The 23,771-nt window shown below is 41.1% G+C and overlaps 1 protein-coding gene across 1 annotated transcript in view; it reads left to right on the forward strand.

Moving 5' to 3' along the window:
- Nucleotides 1-23,771, forward strand: part of Impg2 (interphotoreceptor matrix proteoglycan 2) — a 57,291-nt gene that overhangs the window by 18,670 nt on the left and 14,850 nt on the right. The window contains exons 7-12 of the mRNA XM_038345908.1: nt 937-989; nt 2,832-2,993; nt 7,362-7,420; nt 9,452-9,472; nt 19,834-20,078; nt 21,478-21,566. Of these exons, the coding sequence (XP_038201836.1) occupies nt 937-989; nt 2,832-2,993; nt 7,362-7,420; nt 9,452-9,472; nt 19,834-20,078; nt 21,478-21,566 (629 nt within the window). The remainder of the gene's footprint in view (nt 1-936; nt 990-2,831; nt 2,994-7,361; nt 7,421-9,451; nt 9,473-19,833; nt 20,079-21,477; nt 21,567-23,771) is intronic.

Below are 23,771 nucleotides of genomic sequence, written 5' to 3' on the forward strand. Positions count from 1 at the left end.
TTCATAATTTTTTAATTTAGATTTTTTAAAATTTAATTTTGTTGCTTGTGTGTCTCTGTCTCTGTCTCTGTCTCTGTCTCTGTCTCTGTCTCTCTCTCTCTCTCTCTCATGTGTGTGTGTGTGTGTGTCTGTATGCAAAGTGTATGTATTGCCTGGGGAGGTCAGAAGAGAGCATCGGACCAAGGGCAGTGTCAGATCCTCAGGAACTGGAGTTACAGGCTGCTTGATGTGGGTCCTCTGGAAGAGCAGAAAGTACTCTAACTGTTGATCCATCTCCCCAGTCCCAAGTTCTGTATTTCATGTAAATTAGTCAGTCTCTTTCTCTCCCTGTTTTTTCCTGTCTCCTCTCTCACCACTCATTCCCCATTCCTTTTTTTCTTTTCTTTTCTTTTCTTTCCCTCTTCTTTCTTTTTGCTAGGGATTGAACCCAAAGGCATTTTTTCATACTAGGGATGTGCTCTACCAAGGGATATAGCCAAGCCCTTATTATTTTTAGTAAAAAATATAAACTTCTTTTTGTTAGAAATTTTGAGCATATACAAAAATAGAATAGCATGATGTGGTTCCGTTTTGATGGTTGTTAAATAATAGCCAAACTACAGTTTCATAATCAAGCATATTTATGAACTTTAGTGCCTGTTTCCTTTACTAACTAGATATCCCTAGAAATAGAGACTTTCTTTTTGTATCTTAGTATCTATATTAGAGCCTGACACACTAAACAAACAAAAAACATCCACTCGTTTAGTGAATCATAATTATTAAGATGCTAGGAAGCCTCTACAAATGTCTCGATTTTACAACTAAAAAAAAACCCCTTCAGTATAAGAAAGCAAAGGACTTGTAAGAATGACTTTTGAAGTAAGTCTTTAATTCCTGATGTGAATTCTGGCTTACTCAAGGACTAATGCCATGTGTGTATTGTTTTCTGCTTAGGTGCTGTTCCAGGGGTGGCCTCAGAGAGCAGTGTGGTGTCACCAGAGGAGAGCGTAAGTCCAGCTCTGTTTTGTTAGTTTCTAATATGGAGGATGTGGGTTAACAGGGTTTATTCCATTTCTAGACTGCACAGGACTTCAAACAGTGCATGGCTCTGAAAAATATTATGAATTCTAAATCCAGCACATTCAGATGTCTGATGTCCCTTGGAAGAGCTCAATAAGTCTGTCTTATTGGTAAATTTTTGATAGAGGATTTCTGGGAAACTCTCATGCTGATACACATATGACCTTCTAGCCCTTAGCAGATTAGGCCTTGACATCCTTTGAGAGAAAAGAAATGGATTTTATTCACTTTAAAATTCTGAAAGTGCTTGCGCCTTTTAAATACACCCCACCAACAGGAGCTCGTCTACTAAAAGGCACTTAGAGATGAGGGTCCACTACCAGAGAGTGCGGGGTGAGAAAAGGAGTGTACCCTGCCCAGGCAGATGGACGCATCTTATTGAAAGGTGTGTTCAGTTCTGGGTTGGGAGATGGCTCAGTAGAGGGAACACTAGAGGTGCAGAAGTAAGAAATGAATTCAAATCCCCAGTGCCCACTTAGGAAGCCAGGCAGGCATCACAGTCCCTCTCTATCACTCTTATCTATAGCCAGGCAGGCATGGCATCCCACCTCCACACCCACACAGAAAGCCAGGCAGGCACAGAAGTCCTCGCGTATCATCATAGAAAGGCAGGCTGCCAGGGAGTCTGCCTGTATCACCCCATTCAGAGAGCTTAGTTGGGTCCCATGCAAGAACCCCAGCTATCAGTCTGGACTCCATGAGTTCCCACTAGCTCGGGTCAGCTGTCTCTGTGGTTTTCCCAGTCGTGATCTTGACATCCCTTGCTCATATGATCCCTCCTCCCTCTCTTCAGCTAAGCTCCAGGAGCTCAGCCCAGTGCTTGGCGATAGTCACTGCATCCTGCAGGTTGTTTCTTTGTTCTCATCATTGCTTACTTTGGTGTCCAGCAGCTCTTTTGTTGGATGTTAAGGCCATTAGTCTCCATCTGTAGCCTGTGTTTCAGGATCTCATAAAAAACACTGGTCTATACAGATGTTGCTTCTGTTAGAATAGTACATTGTGATTAATTTAATACAGAAATAAACATAAGAATTCAGCCATATTGTATTAAGCCAGACATTCAGGAATTTGCAAAAGTATAAACAATGTCACTTTCCCACTATTTTCAGCTTTATAGCATGTGTTGTTGACTTTTTCATGAAATTTGCTTACTTTGTTATTATTATTATATTTGAGACAGGGTGTCCCTATGCAGCCTTGGCTGGCTTGGAGCTCACCACGTAGACCAGGCTGTCCTTGAACTCAGAGAGATCTGCCTGCCTCTGCCTACCAGTGTTGGAGCTAAAAGCATGTACCACTATACCCAACTACTCTGCTGTTTTTAAATGAATTAGTATATGTTTTTCAAATTTATCTTTTGAAAAGTTTGTTGGTAAATATTGAGAGCCGTAATACTTATCAATAAAACTTTTCTGAGTTGCCGAGTTATTTTCAAGAGTCTAAATGGATTTTTGAATCAAAATGTTTGAGAAGCATCTCTGTAAGCCATGTTTTGATGAAATTATAGAATGTTCAACGGTTTTCTTACTCATCTTGATAGTTTCCTATGGAAATATTCTTGCTCTTCCTTGTCAATGTGTGGCAAAATGATATACAATTGTATAGTGATTATAACATTCATGTATATCCTAAAAGTTAATTTATTGTAAAATTAAATACTACATAAAAAGTTATCATTAAATGTAGTATCTGGAACACTGAGGGTAATCAGTAAATATTTATTGACTGAATAAATAAATACTGATATGTATTATTCTTTCTAAATCCAGATCAGCAATGAAATTGAGGAGGTAACAGAGGGGCCCACACAGCCTGCTGTGGAACAGATAGCTGAATTCAGCCTCCACCTTCTGGGGAAGCCATACAGCGAAGAGCTGCGGGATCCTGCCAGCGCCCTCTACCGGCTCCTTGTTGAAGAGTTTATTTCAGAGGTGGGTGATTTCTTTTTTACGTTTTTATAAGAAACTTTTATTTATTTATTTTAAACATGTGCATTATGGGAAACAAACATCACCCATGCAGGTGGTTCATTTGACTGTTTAACGTGATTGTTTGTTGGGGATTAAGTTTTTTATAACCACAACAGTGCTTAAAGGTAAGTTGAGAACCCAAGCTGAGCATCCGCTGGGTTCCTGGGGTTCAGAAAGTGGTGGGAACGTTCAGAGAAAGGCCAGCTCTGTCACAGAAACCCCTCAGAAACCCCTTTCTGTGCATTAACAAGCAAATGCTCCTTGCAACTCAGCGCAGCCGAGGACACATGGGCTCTGTGCTTTAATTTCGGCTCGTCAATGTCTGGAGGAATGGATGTCTCTGAACAGCTATGTGTACTGCTTATCATTTTTTTTTCTTGGAGAGAAAATTAGCTTTAATTTTTAAAATTTCATCTTTATTCTTTTGTTCTTTTTTTGGACACTTTTAAGTAGTTAACTCACAGGTACCACTGTTCAAAGTTGAGAAGCACCAGAAGGGATGTGGAAAGTAAATCCCCTCTGTCTTCTGGCTCTGGTGAGAGGTTTTTTCTTTTTTTTTTTTTTTTAAAGAAAATTTTCTAAATAACCATGTGCTAAACCATGCTGTTACTTACCTTGTGAAAGAATTCTGGATAGAGTTTGAACTCAGAATTCTTTCATTAAACATCAGCCATACCTGGTGCCCTTCTAGTGTGTCTTTGTTCTCATGTAGTATCGCCTTGAGCGTCATCTGCTCATCTATGTGATGACTGGGCACACCATTTCTTCCTGTTTGTTTCTCTTCCATTCCTACTTGATTGACTCCTTGACCAAGTTTGTTAATTCCATTACCTTGGCTTAATTTCCTTCCCTAGTCATTGTGTCCAGATGGGAAACAAAAATATGCATCTGTCAGCCAAATAGCATCATTGCAGCCTTCAGACATGGGGAGGTGGGTAGGCCAGACGATTCTTTTCCTAAGTCTGTGGCCAAGTTGCAAGGCTGTATGGTATGCGGGAGAAATGTCAGCCAGGCCAGTGGCCACCTGGCATCAGATCTGTCTTGAGTTGGCTGTCTGGTCTTCCTGCCTGGATTAAGGAGCCTTTAACAAGCTTCAGTGTTTCAGTAAACAACTGCAGGAATGGCTGGAGATTTAGAGAAAAATCTAATAAACACTCTGAGAGGTGTCCCTCCAGTAATGACTTTATGAAATATGTGGTCACTGAGCTGAGGTAGTTTGAGGGTGATGAATGGTCTGGGCCAACCATGAGCCAGCCACCCCTTCTCCTTCTGACTAGCCTCTGCACCACCTTCACTTTCTGACCTGGAGTGACACATGCTCTGATAACTATTTCTTTGTGTGGAAGGTTGTGTGTGTGTGCATGAATGCGTGTGTGCATGCATGTGTGTGTGTGCTTGAACATGTGTGTGGTTCAACCTGCATGTGGAGGTCAGAGGGCAGCCTCAGTTTTTGGTTCTTGCTTTATGCCTTGTTTAGACAGGGTCCTTGTTGTTTGCTGATGTGTGTATCAGGCTGTCTGGCATGCTAGCTCCCAGGCATCCTCCTGTCTCTACCTCCAGTCTGAAGCACTGGGATCACAGATGCTCTTCATGGCATCTGGCCTTACATCACTTTCTAGGAATTTGAATCCAGACCTTCACACTTGCATGGAAAACTCTTCACCCATTGAGCCATCCTCCAAGCCTCCATTTGCCTTTCAAAGTGGTCCTTCCTTGTTTCCTGTACAGAGACTCCTTCAGAAACTATAATGAGTTTCTCCATTTCAAATGTATCATGAGGCAGGAGAAAAGGGAAAGGGCAATGTATTTCAATGGGCAAATATGAATGGCAGCTTTAGAGATAAGCTGACTGGCAAGTAATTTCTGAACCAGTCATCCTTGAATTCTTCATTCTTAAAACAAGCTCTTCAGTAAACCAAGATTAAAGAAAAATCCAGAGCCTGACATTATGAGGGACTGGTTAAAAGCTTTTCTGTGATGCTGGCCAAGTGAGTGCCATCTTAGTGTCTCAGTTCTGTCATTTATAAAATCAGGGTAGTACGCATGTCTTGGTGGTACTTCAAAGATTAGAAGAAGAGTTTCTGAGCCCCAGATGGAGCGGTTGCTCAGTTAAGTTGTACCTGTTCTTAATATGGGTGCTGGCAAAATGAAATGATTTCTTGCACTGGATCTCTGTGCAGTAGCTAACTGCATGCCATGACTTAGAACACCTGAATATGTTTGGACCCAGTCCCAGGCCTGGGCCCCCTTGGTAATAATGGCATTGTGCAGTTGATGGGATGCTTTCAGCTCCATTCATTTTAATGTTCAAAGGTGGATGTGGTGGAAGGCAGGGCATTCTTAGTTCCAAGAGGAAAGCTGATGCTCGTTCAGTTGACCAGCAAATGCACGACCTTAGACTTCTGATTCTTGTTGTTGTTTTTCTCCCAGATCTTCTACTATTTGTTCTTTGCTCTTTGACTCTTTCGGGGACCCAGCATCCAGCTCCCGAATAAATCACCGAGAGGCTTATTGCTTTCTTTTGAATACCAAGCTTTAGCTTGCTTTGTTTCTAGCCAGCTTTTCTAACTTAAATTATCCCATCTACCTTTTGCCTCTGGGCCTTTTCCTTTTCTTACTTCTCTATGTCTGTCTTTCACTTTTACTCTGTGGCTGCTGTGTCCTCCTCTCCTCGTTTCCTTACCCCTCCTTTTCTTGCTGCTTGATCTCTCTTCTCTCTTTTTTTCCCTATTTATTCTCCCTGCCTGCCAGGCCACCTATCCTTTCTCCTGCCTCGCTATTGACTGTTCAGCTCTTTATTAGACCATTAGGTGTTTTAGAGTGGCAAAGTAAGGCAGTTTCACAGAGTTAAACAAATGCAACATAAAAGTATGCAACACATCTTTGCATCATTAAAACAAATGTTCCACAGCATAAACGAATGTAACACATCTTAAAATAATATTCCACAACAGATTCTTACTTCGACGACGTCCCTCTGCCCTTATCCTGCAAGTATTTACTCTTCCTTCTCAAATAGTAAAACACAAGCTACACAGGCAAATGCTTTATGGATGTGAATCCTTTATTTGTGTGTACACGAGGTACACACATATCTGTGTGAGCCCACGTGTGTGTGTGTTCCTGTGTGTAAAGTACATGCACATGTGTGAGTGTGTATGTGGATGTTGAGTGTTTTCTTCAGTTACTCTCCACCCTCATTTTTGAGACAGGATATGTTCCTGAACCTGGAGCTCACCGACTCACGATGGCCAGCAAGCCTCAGCAGAGATGTCCCTGTGTCAGCCTTCCCAGCACTGCAATCACAGGCTTTTCGCGTGGGTGTTGGAGGTCAAACCAGATCAAGCACTTGACCGATGGAGCCATTGCCACAGCTCCTTGATTGAACTCATTTTTAAAACAAGAAGATCTGCAGTGAACCACGATTCCAAATATTTTTGCTCCCCTGATTTCGTGAGGTTGTGGTTAAAAGCAGCTCCCCAGAGAAGTCTATAAAATTCCCTAACATTTCCATTTTTCTTGTGTTTGCCCTATCCATCTGGTGAGCCACCTTTGGAATTATTATGGATTAAATATTGAATTTTGTTCAAATACATATTTTTTATATAATTAGATTATTTTTACATTCACAGTGTGGCATTCTTTTTCTTTCTTCAGTCGCTGAGCTTGTATGGACAGATGTGGCTGCATTTTAAAGACTTGGTATTTAAACCAGCTCTCACGGATGTGACGCTCATAAATTGATATTTTAAGCAGCGGAGTTACCTGGCCACTTGCTTCTTAATCTATTTTATGATGACCAGTCTGTCTGGGGATAACTCAGGCCTTGTAGACTTTTGTTGACTGCTGAGTGTATTCTAGTTCTCTTGTGATGTGGGGACAGGAAACAGACTCTCAGACACATTCACACTCAGGGAAAACAGACGCTTGACTTTGCCAGGGTGCCTGCTGGGGCCAGATTTCCAACTGGAACAGTAACATTTAAAAATGCTGTTATACAAATACTATTATAGCTTCTTTTGAAATGAGTGTTTTTTCTCAATATTTCACACAAAGGAGGAAAATGTGGCTTTAACTAATAAGAAGTGTGCTTTTTTAAGATACAAAATAAAATTAAAGCACATTAAAATCATGAACGCTAAAATGAAAAAGAGATGATGATAATATTGCAGTAAACATGATTTTCTAACATTATAACCTTTGATCTATGTGTATGAGCTCCAATAATTGTCAGACACAAGCGTACTTTTTGTTCTGTTCTTCAAAGCGTTGAACTATTCTTTTGCATATTCTTCTTAGTTGCCATCTTTATTCTTGTGTTCTGAACAGGTTGGAGACGCATTCACAGGGCTACCAGGATACAAGGACATGCGTGTTCTTGAATTCAGGTAAAGAGATGTACTCTAAGAACGCGTGTGTGCCGTGCTGCTCTTTGTCTGAATGGACTAGCCTGGTGTTCCCCACACAGATTCTAAAGCACGTGACTGGAACGCTGCAATAATGTTACTTCTGGTGAATTAGTTAACACGAGTTTTGTGCAAGTGAAACTGAGTTAATGAGAGTCAAAGTAATGTATCCATGGAGATGTAGCTGGGTTTGAGGCTGGACTGTAGTAAGAGCCTAGGCATTGTTTAGACCAGTTATGCAGCTCTCATTAGGCACTGGACCCTGGAGTCAGAATAGAAGTCACTTCAGGCTTTCTCTGAAGCTTCTCAGTGTTGTAGTGAGGTAACTGTCAATCCTCAGAGCAGACACTTCCAACCCTCCTTTTCCAGAGGGACAAACAGGTTAAAGGAATCAACTAACCTACTGTGGACAAGCAGCTCTCACCTGAGGGTAGAGGAGGGATTTAGAAATGAAATAGCTCATATTTCAGGGCTTCCTCTTTACCTCCTCATGAGAGTCTTCTATTTGGGAGTCAGGCAATTGCTTTTGCCCAGATGTTAGATATTGGGACCCAAGTTGGGGCTGCACTTCATGTTCTCAGCAGTACTTGTGGTGGCAGCAATCACAGCAAGTATTTATGTAGCACTTATAGTGTGTCTGTGTGTGTGTATGCACGTGTGTGTATGTGCGCAAGTGTTTCTCTCTCTCTCTCTCTCTCTCTCTCTCTCTCTCTCTCTGTGTGTGTGTGTGTGTGTGTGTGTGTGTGTGTATGGTGCCCAGTTTCCTTTTGTAAAGGAACCAGAACAGAGAAAAAGGAAATCACTAACCCAAGGGCACATAACTACCTAGTGCAGAGAGGCAATGCCTGTTGCACTGTCTACTTGAGCTTATGCCACAACAGCCCTTCCAGCTGAGCGCTGCAGCACCTCCACATGGCCAGAATGAAGGCCGTTGAAGATCTCACTCATCTGGTAGCCTGTGGCACACTTGACCTCTAGAGTCATCTTGTCTAGCTCGTCTGGCTGGGAATGCTGCCTGTGCACCTTGAGGTGGATGGTTTTGAGTGGAGTACTCGATCTCAAATTTTCCTCTGCAAAAAATAAATTCACCTATGAGTTCCATTTTAAAAATGCTTTTGCAATACTTTGGGGAAATTAACAATGTCTTTGTTCTTTAGTCTCTTTATGTGCAAGGTAGAGATTAGCAGTCCTTAGTGAATCTTAATGAGGATTAAGTGAATACTTTTTGTAAAGCGCTTAGCACAGTTTCAGGTGTAGGAGATGTTCTATTTTTTTTTTAAATTTTTGTTATTTTGTGTATATGGGTGTTTTACCTGCATGTAACTCTACACTGCATTTGTGCAGTCCCCCCAGAGGCTAGAAGAGGGTATAGGACCCCCTGGGACTAGAGTTACAAACAGTTGTGAGCTGCCATGTGGGTGCTGGGGATTCAATATGGGTCCTCTAGAAGAGCAGCCAGTACTCATAACTGCTGAGCATCTTTCCAGACCAAGATCTATTTGATGCCTGTTTTATAAAATAAACAAAGACTAAACACCATGCAATGTACAGTAGGCTAGCTGGTTTGACCTTTACCAATGGTCTTAGTACAAGTGCTCTTAACTACGGAGCCATCTCTCCAGCCTGCCAGTCCTGATTTTAATACCAACAATAGAAATCTATTCATGATCTGCCAATAAATTGATTTACAGAGATGAATCACACACTTAAGTATTTTTAGGGTAAGTTAAAAAAACTGTAAAACCCTTTGGCTTTAAAATGACTTCTTTCTTTCTTCACCTTTATTTCCTTTTGTTTTTTGAGACACAATCTTTCTGTGTAGGCCTGATTGTTCTAGAACTTAGTATGTAGACCAACAGGCCAGCCTCAAGCTCACTTTCTTTTTTAACTTCTAGCACAGTGTAGATCTGATTTGGTTACGTATTTTTCTTGAGAAGACATTTCAAATAGCAATGAATGATGTGACAGTTACAAAGATAATTGAACTCTAACCGATACTTTTGTTATTTTCAGGTCTCCTCAGGAAAATGGCAGGTAAAAGTCCCTTTTGGTATTTCTGTGTTGTCCACTGTTAGTATCTAGTGCTAGGGCCCAGAAGAGCACAGCTCAGGTCTCCAGTCTCTCCTAGTCTCATTGTGCTACTCCTTATAGGCCAGAAGTGGGAAAGCTACAAAGAGCCATGATGAACATTTTAACCTTTGAAGGCCATAGAGTCCCTATTGCAACTTCTCATGCCATAGACACAGGAGATGCATTGTTAACTAAAGAGGACAGCTATTCCCCAGTGAAGCTTTATTTGGTCATTGTCGGTGGTAGTACACACCCATAACCTTAGTTCTTAGACCCGAGGCAGGCTGATTGCAAGTTCAAAACCAGCCTGGGTTGCATAGTGGAATTCTCTGTCCACAAAAAACAAACTTGCCAAGACAAAAATCATTTTTTTAAAAAAAATAATTTAATTGATTTTTATTTTATGGACAGTGATTGGTGTTTCGCCTGTATGTATATCTGTGTGTGGGTGTCACATCCCCTGAAACTGGAGTTACAGACAGTTATAAGCTGCCATGTGGGTGCTGGGGAATTGAACCTGGGTCCTCTGGAAAAGCAGCCAATGTTCTTAACTGCTGAGCCATCTCTCCAGCCCAATGAAAACCATTTTTTGAACACTGAAATAGGAGTTCCATAGACATTAGGCTGAAGTTCACTCATAGGCTAGGATTGATAGCTGGCTGACTAGTATTTTAAATGAGTTAATTTAAAATAAGAATAAAACGCATTAGCAAACACACTTTCAAGTCCTCTGTGCCATTCAGTCAAATGAACTTTAAGGTGCATTTGGTGAAGGTGATATCATTGAACTTTATGATAGCTTATTTGTAAAGATAGTTGTTCTTGAAATTTTAGGAAGCACAATGCAAAGACACAATCAGTCCTCCTTTTTTGAAAGTTACTGGTTTTGTCCATGGATTCTTAATTTACTTCTCTTAAAAGTCTGGTAACTACAAATGGAGTCCGTGAAGCAAATTTGTGGCTAACTATAGAAGTGTTCAGCGATTACAGAAATGTTCCTTCATTGTAGTCGGCTCGGCATCTTTGGCTTCCATATTTGTGTATCTGTGGGTTCAACTAACTGCTCATGAAAACACTATAGAACAGAAATCAAAACAAAGATATTGTAGTGAATGTATACAGGCCTTTTTGGGTTGTCATTATGCTCCAGATTTACATTGAGAAGCATTCTAGAGAGGATTTAAAATACTGGTTCTCAATCTAACCCACAGGGGTCACATACCAGATATTTACATTATGGTTCATAGCAGTAACAAGACTATAGTTATGAAGCAGCAATGAAATAATTTCATGGTTAGGGTCACTACAACATGAGGAACTGTATTAAAGGGTTGCATCAGGAAGCTTGAGGACCACTGTTTTGATTTTTTAAACAGTTTTTTTTTTTAATTTTACATACCAATCCCAATTTCCCCTTCCTCCCCTCCTACCAGTCTCCCCACTTTCTTCCTTACCTCATCCACTCCTTGGAGAGGGTAAGGCCTCCCATGGGCTCACCAAAGTCTGTGAGCTCCCACTAGCGTAGGTCAGCTGTTTCTGTGGGTTTCCCCATTACAGTCTTGACCCCTCTGCTCACATTATCACTCCTACCTTTCTCTGACTGGACTCTGGGGAGCTTTGTATCAGCTTCCATCAGTTGCTGGATGAAGGTTCTATGATGACAATTAAGATCATCAATCTGATTAGAGGGGATGGCCAGTTCAGGCACCCTCTCCACTATTGCTTAGATTCTTTTTTTTTTTTTTTTTTTTTTTTTTTTTTTTTTTTTTTTTTTTTTTTTTTACTGATTTTTATTGAGCCCTACATTTTTCTCTGCTTCCCTCTCTATCTCTCCCTTCCCCTTCAAGCCTTTCCCATGGTCCCCATGCTCCAAATTTACTCAAGAGATCTTGTCTTTTTCTGCTTGCCATGTAGATTAGATCCCTGTATGTCTCTTTTAGGGTCCTCATTGCTGTCTAGGTTCTCTGGGATTGTGAATTATAGGCTGGTTATCTTTGATTTATGTCAATTAGCCAATTATGAGTCAGTACATATGATATTTGTCTTTCTGGGTCACTCAATGTGATGTTTTCTAGATCCATATATTTGCCTGCAAGTTTCAAGCTGTCATTATTTATTTCTGCTGTAATACTCCACTGTGTAAATGTACCACATTTTCCTTATCCATTCTTTGGTCAAGGGACATTTAGATTATTTCCAGGTTCTGGCTATGACAAACAATGCTGCTATGAACGTAGTTGAACATATGTCCTTGTGGCATGATTGAACATCCTTTGGATATATACCTAAAAGTGGTCTTTCTGGGTCTTGAGGAAGGTTGTTTTCTAATTTTCTGAGAAATCGCCATACTTATATCCCAAGGGGCTGTACCAGCTTGCACTCCCACCAGCAATGCAGAAGTGTTCCCTTTCACCACAACCTCTCCAGCATAAGTTGTCATCAGTGTTTTTGATTTTAGCCATTCTTACAGGTGTAAGATGGAATCGCAGAGTTGTTTTGATTTGCATTTCTCTGATGACTAAGCACATTGAGCATTTCCTTAAATGTCTTTCAGCCATTTTAGATTCCTCTGTTGAGAGTTCTCTGTTTAGGTCTGTACTCCAGTATTTTATTGGATTATTGGTTCTTTTGATGACCAGTTTCTTGAGTTCTTTGTATATTATGAAGATCATGCCTCTGTCTGATGTGGGGTTAGTGAAGATCTTTTCCCATTCTGTAGGCTGTCGTTTTGTCTTGTTGACCATGTCCTTTGCTTTACAGAAGCTTTTCAGTTTCAAGAGGTCCCATTTATTAATTGTTTCTCTAAGCATCTTTGCTACTGGGCTTATATTTAGGAAGTGGTCTCCTGTGCCAATGTATTCAAGTGTACTTCCCACTTTCTCTTCTGTAAGGTTTTGAAGAGTGGCTGGCTTTGTGTTGAGATCTTTGATCCATTTGGACTTGAGTTTTTGTGCATGGTGATAGATATGGATCTATTTTTATTTTTCTACATGTTGATATTCAGTTATGCCGCCTTGCTTAGAATCTTAACTGGTGTCATCCTTGTGGATTCCTGAGACTTTCTTTAGTGCCAGATTTCTTGCTAACCTGAGGTAAGTCAAAAGATGCATGTAGTGTCTATTCCACTGCATTTAAGGTGCTTCGACATTGTGGAATTTGGTGTGCATGGAATGAGGGAGGTCATTGCAACCATCCCCTAATAAACATCTAGGGTTGACACCTTGGTTTGAAAAGATCTTTCTGATCTCATTTACATTATTTTGACAAGTATTTATGAAATGCTTTGTTATTGAGCAAATACCAGGCATAGAGAAATGAATAGTTTTTGGGTTTTGTCTTTTAGGGACGCGTAGGGTGATAATCCTTTTTTTCCTTAAAATGTTATCATCTAGTACCCTTGTAGAATAGTAAGATGAGGATTTGTATTTGTATCTTTTGGCTAATGAGGACATTTTGTTTTAGAGAGACAGATTGTCTTGTTGAAAGATAGGAGCTATCTTGATCAATCAGAATTTGGGTTTCTACTTTTAGTGATTGTAATCTGCTCTGCACTATGCATTCAATAGATCTAGCTGTTTAGTTCCTTCTTATGGAAACAGCCCTGAATCTTGAGGTTAGCCCTAGTATCGAAAGGATGGGTAGTAGCTATTTGCTGACTGCTAACAGTCCTGTGTAGAACACAGAAAACAATTAAACATGAAATTACTATATTAGTATAGAACATTAGCTAAGACAGGATTTCCAAAATTGTGTAGTGTTATTGGGTAGTGTCAGCTAGTTGGCCAAACTGATTTGTAAATTTGATATGCTGATGTTCCGAGTTGTGCTTGAGCGACCATGTAGAACAGAAATAAAGAATCTACACTGTGTTCTCCTTTGCCACCAGCCTTTAGATGCGTGTGAAATTTTTGATTTGCTTTTTACTACGTGCAATCCCCACTTATTATACAGACTCAGTAGAACCCATTTGAAAGGAACAGATAGTATGCTGATCTGGCAGACACATGTCCTAGCTTCAGCTTCAGGCATTGTAAGCAAGCATACACTTTTTTTCTAGAAGAAACATTACTAGAGAGGCATTGTCTGAGTCTCCCTGAAATACTCTACTCTTATTCAACTTGAGTGATGATATGTAAAATGTGCACAGAAAAATAGCCCATCGGGGTATCTGGGGTGAGAGAATAAGGGCGACTCTTTCCTCCATATGATTGACACCTAATGGATGGGTTCCAGGGTCATCCACACTGAAATGCACCTCGGGTTACTGGGTGTGGGGCCAGCACAGCTTTCTTCGATCAGAAATGTTCTGTCTACCCTGCTTGTGGACTTCCTTGGCATCTTGAAATTTTAAAAAATTTCCTTCATCCAGAGCAGTCTTTGCACTTTATGGCTTGCCAGAATGCAACTTTCCTGGGTCACAGTGAAGTTCTTGGCTTTAAGAATACATGGTTTCTTGGTATTGCAAGTATTTCTTTGAGTTCTTGTTCCAAGACAAAAACATGATAATAAATTAGAGTATCTTTCTGAGTCATTTTATCTTTCTTAATGAATTTGTCTTTACTAGACAAGGTATGTTATAGAAGACATATTATCTTTAGATGAGCAACGCAAATACTGGGAAGCAAAATGGTACTTTGTCAGCAAAGAACAAGGTTGGTAATCTAACGCAGACTTCCCGATTTGCATAGACTTCTCATCCAAGAACATTTCTCATGATCTTCTCTCCTTCATGTTTAAAAGCCATGCAAGGGCAAATGCTACCCTGCCAGTAAATAAGTGCTTGACTTTCCTTGCCCAATATTTCACATAATGAGGAAGCCATTGGAGTTCTGTTAGGCACAGCCTCATCTTCTTCCTTCTCCACTTCCTTCCCCTACTCTTTTTCCTCTCCGCTTCCTCCTTTTCTTAATTTTTGCCATTGTTTCCTGTCATAGAGTCATGCTAACACCACAAGAAAGTATAATATGTTGTATGGATACATTGAGGAGGAGCCCAGCTTTCTGAATATACAGATGTGATTTATCCTACCAGGCTCGTGAAGAATGCGGCATTGAATTGTGGGTGACCCGGAAACAATGTCTCTAAATGAGTACTGAACACAAATGTATGAAGAAAATAGGCATGCTCTTCAGGGTAAAAGTTCTTCCTTTCATATTTAGGGACAGAAAATATTTCTAAATATTTCTAAATATATCTAAATATTAAAGATGAAGTACCCTTTAAGTAGCAAAACTTAAAATGATCTGATATGTTTATATTAGTGACATCCATCACTTTTGCCATTACTTTTGGAAGCATTTACTGAGATACCATGAGGTAGGCATTGTTCTGGATGCTTGGAGCACATTATTCTGATGTTTGGAATGACAACTGTGTCTGTCCAGATGGTGGGAGAGATAGAACATGACCCATGTTGTCAGTGTGAGAAAGAAACTCCCTGAGGAGGTGACAGTTAAGCTGAAGACATAGGAAGGTGAAGGAGGCATGCACATGTCTGTTCATGAGTATAAGGGGATGCGTGGACTGGGGGAAATAAGTGGGCATGCAAAGATCTGAGGATCGGTGTGTGGCACCTGGACATCAAAAGACCAGAGGTTTCCAAAGAGAAATGGGGAGTGTGGCATGGTAAGTTTGAACTAGAAGGTGTCCTCTTATTGTTTTATGCCTTGAAATCATCACATAGTTCCTTTCCTTAAAGAGAAAGACCAAAAATTACTCACAGATTAAACTTTTAGCCTGAAACATTAAAAGGCTTTGATTGCTTGAGGGATTGAGGACATGCCCTTCACACGTCATAATGGCTTTCAGTCATGTTCACCCTCTTATCCTCTTCTGTCCCCCTCATATCCCCACTAGTCCCCTTTCTCTACTCAATGCTATCTAACTAGCTTCCCTGGTACCTTGATGCCTTTTCTATTTGGAACGTGGCTGAGGGTCTGTTTACTGGAGTATCAATTATCACTTTTTAAGAGCTCAAAGTCACCCTTTAGAATAGGATGCTTGTCAGATCTGGGAGGAAATCGATATTAAAAGGACCCAGAATTTTTTTCCCCTCAATGTAATTAATTATGTATGTTAACAGGGAGGGTGGGGAGGAAGGTTGGAGAGGTCTGGTTGCTTACAGGCATCCTCTATAGACTAGGGTATCATTTGCACTGTGTCCATCAGGACAGGCCCGAACTAGACAGTACTTAAAGGAAGGAAAGGAAGACTTCTAAAGACCACTGCATGCTCCCTAAACCACAAAAGACAATTCTTTTCAATCGATCTTTTTCAAATGGGAAATGCACCCACCAACTGTGTGAGTTTTGCATTGGCTAGCTCATGTATTCCTTCCCTGTAGGAAAACCCATGAGAAGTTACAATTAAAAGTCCCTTTCATAAACTTAAACTGAGTGACCCGAATGACCACTATCATCAAGCCAGGGCAGTTTGTTTTATTTGTTTTTAACCTATGGGGATACCTTTAAGGAAGCCCCAATACACTGGTGCCCATGTGAAAGTACAGCTCTCACCTCTAAGGGGATAAGATTGTTAATTTTGGAGTCAAATATGAGTGGCTGTGTCCTAGAAACACAGATTCCATGTTACCCAAATTCCATGTTCTGATGTGGTAAAGGTTTCAAGGAGTTTTATAGTAACAGTATAAACAGTAACAGACGCTGTTTCAAATACAGTGGGAGAAACACGGACAGATGGGCACAGAAAAGCAGGAAATGTCAACTGTAGGCCTTAGAGGGCGTCTGATGGCCATCTTAGCCTTTGGGTGGTGGAAACTAGGGGTCTGTTTGCACAATCTGAGGAATTTACCTCCTAGTCACAAAGATGTTAGGTCACACACAGAGGAGGCTAGTGCATGTCTATGAATAGGACTAAAGATGACCCAAGATAATTTGCCTCTAGTCTTGCAATATTCCAAACTTTCCCCTCATTGAAGCCCTAATCAGTTAATCAGCCTTCCTGAAGGTTCGGTAGGGGTGACATTCATTCAGGAAACTTCATTTCATGTCTAGATTTCTGCTTATGTAATAGACACTGGGTAGCTCTCAGTACGAATTGCCAAGATGAATATTGGGACTGGAAACTTAAGAAGAGAGAGAGGCAGTCACAATAACGAAATCTTTTTACAAGCACATGACAGTTGTAATTGAGTAGGTACCCATTCAATTATGGATGATATACTCACACACATATGATATACTCATGCACATATCTCCATCTGTGCACACAAATATTTAATTTCCTGGGAAGATGCTGTCTGTTTTTATGTTTTGAGTTGGTAATCATTTGCTGCCATGGAATGTCTGAAATAGATATCTTCCATTACACATCTGGCTTGAGTGGTGTTTTTGTTCTTGGCCCTGGAGGTATCCTGTGTACCAGATGTGCAGGCTGTGTGCAGAGGCAAGCTGGGGGCAGTGTGGTGGTGACTGACACAGAGATGCCCTCATAATGACTCTGTCAGGTAATTGCTTGGAGTGGAAGCAGAAGCCTGGCTGCACCACATCTTCACTGCAAAATTCCAAGGAGCCTTTTGTCTTCTCTTCTAATTTTATTATTGTTTCCTTAACAATATTCTGAAAATATAAAACTTTGAATAAGCTTTTGTGAAAACTAACTGAGATAAAGGCATGTTGAAAGCACATAAAAGCTATTAGTGTTTAGTTGTTAGAGAAGCTTGAGTGCGTGGGTGGGTGACTGACTGTCCAGGAGACACGTTCCCATCAGCTCCCAGCTTTATCTTCTCATATTATTTCTTCTAATGGCTAAGGAAATGTAAAACATCACACCAGCTACTGCTTGTTTGTTCTCCCTCCTTTATCCCACCTCCTTTTCACTTGCTTGTACAAAGGGTTAGTGAAAAAGCTTGCTTTGTAAATAGTTGTTTGTTAGCACTTCCTGTTGTTCCAGTTCATTGATTAATGAAGGAATCATTGAAAAAAAAGATAAAAGAGAAAAATCAAAAAACCCATAAGGATTTCTAAGTTAAAAATAGAATTAGTAAGTGTCAGAGTGTTGTAAACAGGTCAAAGGAAAAATCATGTCATAACACCCTTTGTAATTTTGCCTTAAATTTATTGAACTGTAAATTCTCTGGCCTCTCACTCAGAAGTAGGTCTCCTAAAAGATTCTGTCATTCCAGAAAATATCCTAGCCTGCTGTCTGTCTGTCTGCCTGTCTGTCTATCATCTATCATTTTTCTATATTAAAAAAACCAAGTTGCTTTATTTTCACATTTAACTTTTTACCTAAAAGTTTGAAAAGTTTTTCTCCTCAATAAATATCTGTGATTTAGTACCTAACTTTTCTGATAGCAATAATAAGGAAATATGAGAACAATTTTATATTCTTTTGGAGAGGAGTTAGAAGGTGTGTGTGTGTGTGTGTGTGTGTGTGTACGCATGCATGTGTACATGTGCATACATGCATACCATACAATGTGAAGAGAGGTCAGGGTCAAATTGTGGGAGTTGATTCTCTCGTTCACACTATTGTGGGTCCAGGGATTGAACTCAGGTCATCAGGCTTGGTGGCAAATTCCATCATTGTCTAAGTCATCTGAACAGACCAGTATATCTTTTCTAACAGAAGTATAAATTGTAACAAATCTTGATGCAAGAAATATCTCCCAGAGAAGAGAAGAGATAACACATTCTAGAGCTATATATAAAGTGACTATGGCCTGGGAACATAGGTTTTGGTTGCATCAAATTCCATGTGCCAACATGACAGTAGTTTCATGGTATTAGAGCAAAGAAAGTCCTAAGTCAGCATATTTTTAAAATACAGTGGTGGAGATATCAGGGAGGTGGGTCATGATAAAATGGAGAAATCTCTGTTATAGCCCTGATGTTGTCTTAGTTTTGGGGTTGTTGGGAGTTGAGACTCTGTTTGCACACTTTGAAGGATTTTTTCTTTTATTATTTATCATTTATCATCATCATCATCATCATTATTATTATTATTATTACTATTACTATTACTACTACTACTACTACTACAAATTTTCACCTCCTCCCCTCCTCCTATTTCCCTCCCCATCCCTCCCTCCCCCCTCCCCTCCCTCTCCAGTCTAAAGAGCAGTCAGGGTTTCCTGCCCTGTGGGAAGTCCAAGGTCCTCCCCCCTCCATCCAGGTTTAGGAAGGTGTGCATCCCAAAAGACTAGGTTCCCACAAAGCCAGTCCATGCAGTAGAATCAAAACCCAGTGCCATTGTACTTGGCTTCTCAGTCAGCCCCGTTCAGAGAGTCCGGTTTGATCACATGTTCCATCAGTCCCAGTTCAGCTGGCCTTGGTGAGTTCCCATTAGATCAGCCCCACTGTCACAGTGGGTGGGCATACCCCTTGCGGCCCTGACTTCCTTGCTTATGTTCTCTCTCCTTCTACTCCTCATTTGGACCTTGGGGGCTCAGTTCAGTGCTCCAATGTGGGTCTCTGTCTCTATCTCCATCCATCGCCAGATGAAGGTTCTATGTATGCAAGATATTCATCAGTGTGGCTATAATATAGGGCCAGTTCAGGCACCCTCTCCTCAGCTGCTCAAGGAACAAGCTGGGGACATCTCCTTGGACACCTGGAACCCCTCTAGAGTCCAGTATCTTGACAACCCTAAAATGGCTCGCTTAATTAAGGTATATACCTCTCTGCTCCCATATCCACTCTTCCTCCATCCCAACCGTCCCATTTCCCCAAGCTCTCCCCATCCTCCCTTTCTCACTTCTCTCTCCCCATCTCCCCTTAACCCCACCCCATCCCCACCCCCAAGCTCTCAATTTTTGCCTGGCAATCTTGTCTACTTCCAATATCCAGGAGGATAACTACATGTTTTTCTTTGGGTTTACCTTCCTATTTAGCTTCTCTAGGGTCATGAATTATAGGCTCAATCGTTAGGTCACCCACAGAGGCGAGCAGTAAATGGCTATTACTTTGGCTCTGGCCTTGCAACACCCCAGCCTCTCCACACCGCTGAAGTTCGGATTAGTTTGCCAGCCTTGATAGTTAGATTTTCTCCCCAGGAACTGCTGTTCACATAGAGGAGGAAGGAAAAAGGGAATTATTGAAAAGAAAGGAGTTGGCTTTGAAAGAAAGGGAAATGGTTCAAAATGTGGGGCATGAAGAGCCTCGGATACTGTGGTAGGCTTAGCTCTGTGGCTTCCTTAGAATTCTTGTCCTGTTATTGGAGCTATGGCCCTCCACTCTCTGGGGAGGAGAGGAGGTGCCACATTTTGATGGAATCCCCCTCTTGACCTAATGCTGTCTCTAGACCCAAAGCTCCTTTCTTGTGATGCTTTAGCCTGACCTAATCTGTTCCCCTGTTATCCATAGTGGGATCGACGTTTTCTATGCGGTTACCTTCAATGGTGAGGCCATCAGCAATACCACCTGGGACCTCATAAGCCTTCACTCCAACAAGGTGGAAAACCATGGCCTCGTCGAGCTGGATGATAAGCCCACTGCTGTTTATACAATTAGCAACTTCAGAGATTACATCGCTGAGACGCTCCACCAGAACTTTCTGATGGGAAATTCCTCTTTGAATCCAGATCCCAAGTCTCTCCAGCTTGTCAATGGTGAGTTGAATATCACTCCTGACATATGTAATTTCCCTCCTTTTCTGATATCATCTGGTGAAGATTCACCTCACATATATATATATATATATATATATATATATATATATATATATATGGTCTATTTCTTAGACTGCACAAGACAGGACCCATGCTGATAAATGGAGCTTCATCCCAGCAGTCATTTGGGATAGCTTAATCCTGGGCTTCCTGGAAGGTGTCTTCCCGGAAGGTCACAGAGGGGGGAAGTGGAGAACAGCATGGCAGTTAGAAGCAGCTTGAGGGGGGAACAGAGTGGAAGAGAAAGGAAATATGAACCGCAACAGGCTGCGGTGTTACAGGGCAACCTCAGTGTGAGCCATTGAAAAGGCCAGTGGGCTAAGGCTTAAGAATTGGCAGGAAAGGAACCATGGAGGAAAGCTAAGGGAAGCTGACTCAAAGAGCCAGATGCTGAGCCCAGAAAGCTCAACACTAAGTTTGACCTTCGATAACTGTGGCAATCCTGTCATGGGTCATAATAGCAGATGGAGCTGGGATCATAAAGGAGAGGGGGACAGAGTTCTAACTTATTTACCGTTATTGCTTATTTTTTGCTTGCTTTGCCACGATGCCTTCATGTATGGGCCCTTTAACCTTTAAAACTTCCAGCATAACATATTTAACTGAAGTGAGAAAAGAGGGAAAAATGTACGTTGCTAAAGTGGAGAACGAGAAACATACTTATAACGATGTCTTAAAATTATTTATTTATTTATATGGATGTGTGTGCACACCACAGTGTGTGTGTGTGTGGCAGTCATAGGCCGATATGTGGGAGTCTGTCATTTCCTTATACTATTTGGGTCCTGGGGGTTGAACTTGGGTTGTTTGGCTTGGTGGTAGCAGGGACCTTTCACACTAAGCCATTTGCTGGTCCTAATGATTCATTCTTAGAGGAAGAGGGTAATACACATTAGATATAACACTCTAATTGATCAAAGAATGATTTGTGAGTAATGCATCTCCGAGACCCAGGACATATTCTAAGACACTCCAGAATGTTTATGCATAGAAAATTGGAAGTGACATATAAGAAACAGGACCAAGGTATGGAGAGGGATTGTTTGAAACTTAGTTTTTGCCTCATGTGAGAATGGTCTCATGGAAGTGCAGCTATTGTGATTGGCTGACCATTTGCTTTGTATTACAGATTTCTAAGTTTGGTTTGCATTTTCTCTATATGCTCATTAAGTCAGGCTGCAGATCAGGGTCGGTCATTAGCACAGCAGCTTGCTTAGACCGTGTTAATTTGCTGTAGCACCTTTCTAACAGCCTCCTACGGTTGCATGTGTGCATGTGTGCTGCAGATCTCAGATACAACAGTGTCTCAGAAGTGATGCCTTACATTGTCTTTCCTCAGTGAGAGGAGTTTTGCTCCCCCAAACAGAAGACATAGCTCCTTGGAACACCGAAAGTTCAAGTCTTCAGGTGACAGCACCCTCTGCTCTGGTAAGCCACTGTGCCTTAGGCCAGCACTACGCCTGAGACCTCTCCTCATTGCAGCCTCTGCCACTTGGCATTGAGATTTCACCTCACTGCTCCCATTTCATGCATTCTGCTGCCTGTGCCTGGATCATAGCTCAAGGGAACCAAATATTGGTTCAGAAAATTTAAGCCTTTCTCAGTGGTTGAATGAAGTTTGGATTGCAGACACCACATGGGACACAAGTACCTGCTGCTCATACTTGTTAGAGGGTAATTAAGCTGTAAGTACCACTGAGTTGTTTTGCAGTTAACTAGAAATAGTTTTTTTAATAGCCAAGACTACACATTGATATTCATAACTACAGAGTAGAAATTTTTTATTTCAAGGATTATGTGTTGAGGGAAAGTTGAGCACTGGCAGTAGAATAATGTATGGAAGGGGAAAAGAGTGACGATATTACCTAGCTGAAAAATACTTTTATTTTTAATCCTAAAATTAGTCATTAAGAGAATTTTATTATTATTATGTGTGTGTACCCATAATGTATGTAGGGGATGCACACGGAGTGTGGAGATCAACAGGCAACTCTGGGAAGTTGGTTCTCCCCTTCTCTGTTTTTGTGAGGTCAGGCATGCCTCTGAACTCGGGCTACAGGCTTGTGCAGCATGCTTTTACCCAGAGAGCTGTCTCTCCTGCTCACAGCCCTCCTTTAAGTCCGAGTGCAGCATTTCCATCTGTGCAGAAGCAGAACGTAATGAATTCTCCCTTTTTTTGCTTTTACCATCCCTTTTCCCCACTACACCTCTACTTCCCATTTCACTTATAGAGAGATATTGAGGGGAAAAGAATACTTACTCATGTGTGTGAAACCGCAGAATTGACACCACCAATGCCAACACAAGGACTCCTTGTGTGGGGATGGTTCAGTTAGCACAGGGACACGTAGGTGGGGGTGGGGGCCTCTTCACATCCAACAGCCATAGATCACGTTCTTGCTTTCTTACAGCTGGTCTTCGTACCAGCTGTTTGAACTAGTTGTTTTTTGATATTAGAACTCTAATGGGAAAAATTTGAGATTAAATTTAAGATTAAACTCAAAAAAATTTGAGATTAAAATTATATCATTACCCCTTTTCTTTCCTCCCTCAAAACCCTACCATGTACTAACCTTGCTTTCTTTCAAATTCATGGACTCTTTTTCTTTAATTGTTTTTATGTGCATGCATGCAGGCACGCATACACACACACACACACACACACACACACACACACACAAACACATACACACAACACTCCTAAATGCACAAATACAACTTACTCAGTCTATATAATGTTAATTGTATATATGTATTTTTTCAGGACAATAGAAATTAGAAAGCAAATTTATTTGATCATTTATATATTATATATATATATATCCATCTATTTTACTGAGCAACTTAATTTTAAGTGTGGAGTCATGAGAAATACACTTTTCTTTTCTTTTCTTCTACCATGTGGTTGCTGGGAATTGAACTCAGGACCTCTGTTAGAGCAGCCAGTGCTCTTAACCTCTGAGCCATCTCTCCAGCCCAGAAATACACTTTTCACTGAGTACTATATTAGAGATGTGATCAGGCAAGAACAGGCACATTCAGGGAGGTATGGCCATAAACAAGTGCTGTATTGGAGAAAGAATGGTTTGCGGATATTGACATCAGATGGCACATTAATTAGGTGTTTGCTTACCTCTCCATTCAAATATATTTATTTTGTGCTTTTTATGTGCCAGGTACCAAGGAAACTAAGCAGAATGAGGTGTGGTCCTGCCCATGAGACATTCCCAGACGGGTGGCTGACACATTTCCAAACAAATAAGATGACACAGTGTTACGGGCGGTCACCAGAGATGACCACTCAGACACAGAGTAGAGCCAATTAAGAGTCTTTATTCCAGCCAGCTGGGACCACACCAAGTGTTCGAGGACCTAGGTATGGCCCCGAGTGTCGACAACACCCAGGTTTTGAAGGCAGAGACCTTGTCCAGGTGTCTCGCTCAGCAGCTGCAGGGGGCTTTGTAGAGTAAGCAGTTTGAAGCCAGAGAAGCTAAGTTCAGCGGGAAGGAGTTCCGCATAAACAGGCAGCTAAGATGAGCGGTTAGCTGAGGAGGTTCTGCGCAAACAGGCAGTTTTAGCAAAGGCTAAGATAAGTTAGCTAGGACAACCTGACCAATGATTCTTAGAATGGCG

Source organism: Arvicola amphibius, chromosome 10 (genome assembly GCF_903992535.2).
Source record: "Arvicola amphibius chromosome 10, mArvAmp1.2, whole genome shotgun sequence".
Lineage (NCBI taxonomy): Eukaryota > Metazoa > Chordata > Mammalia > Rodentia > Cricetidae > Arvicola > Arvicola amphibius.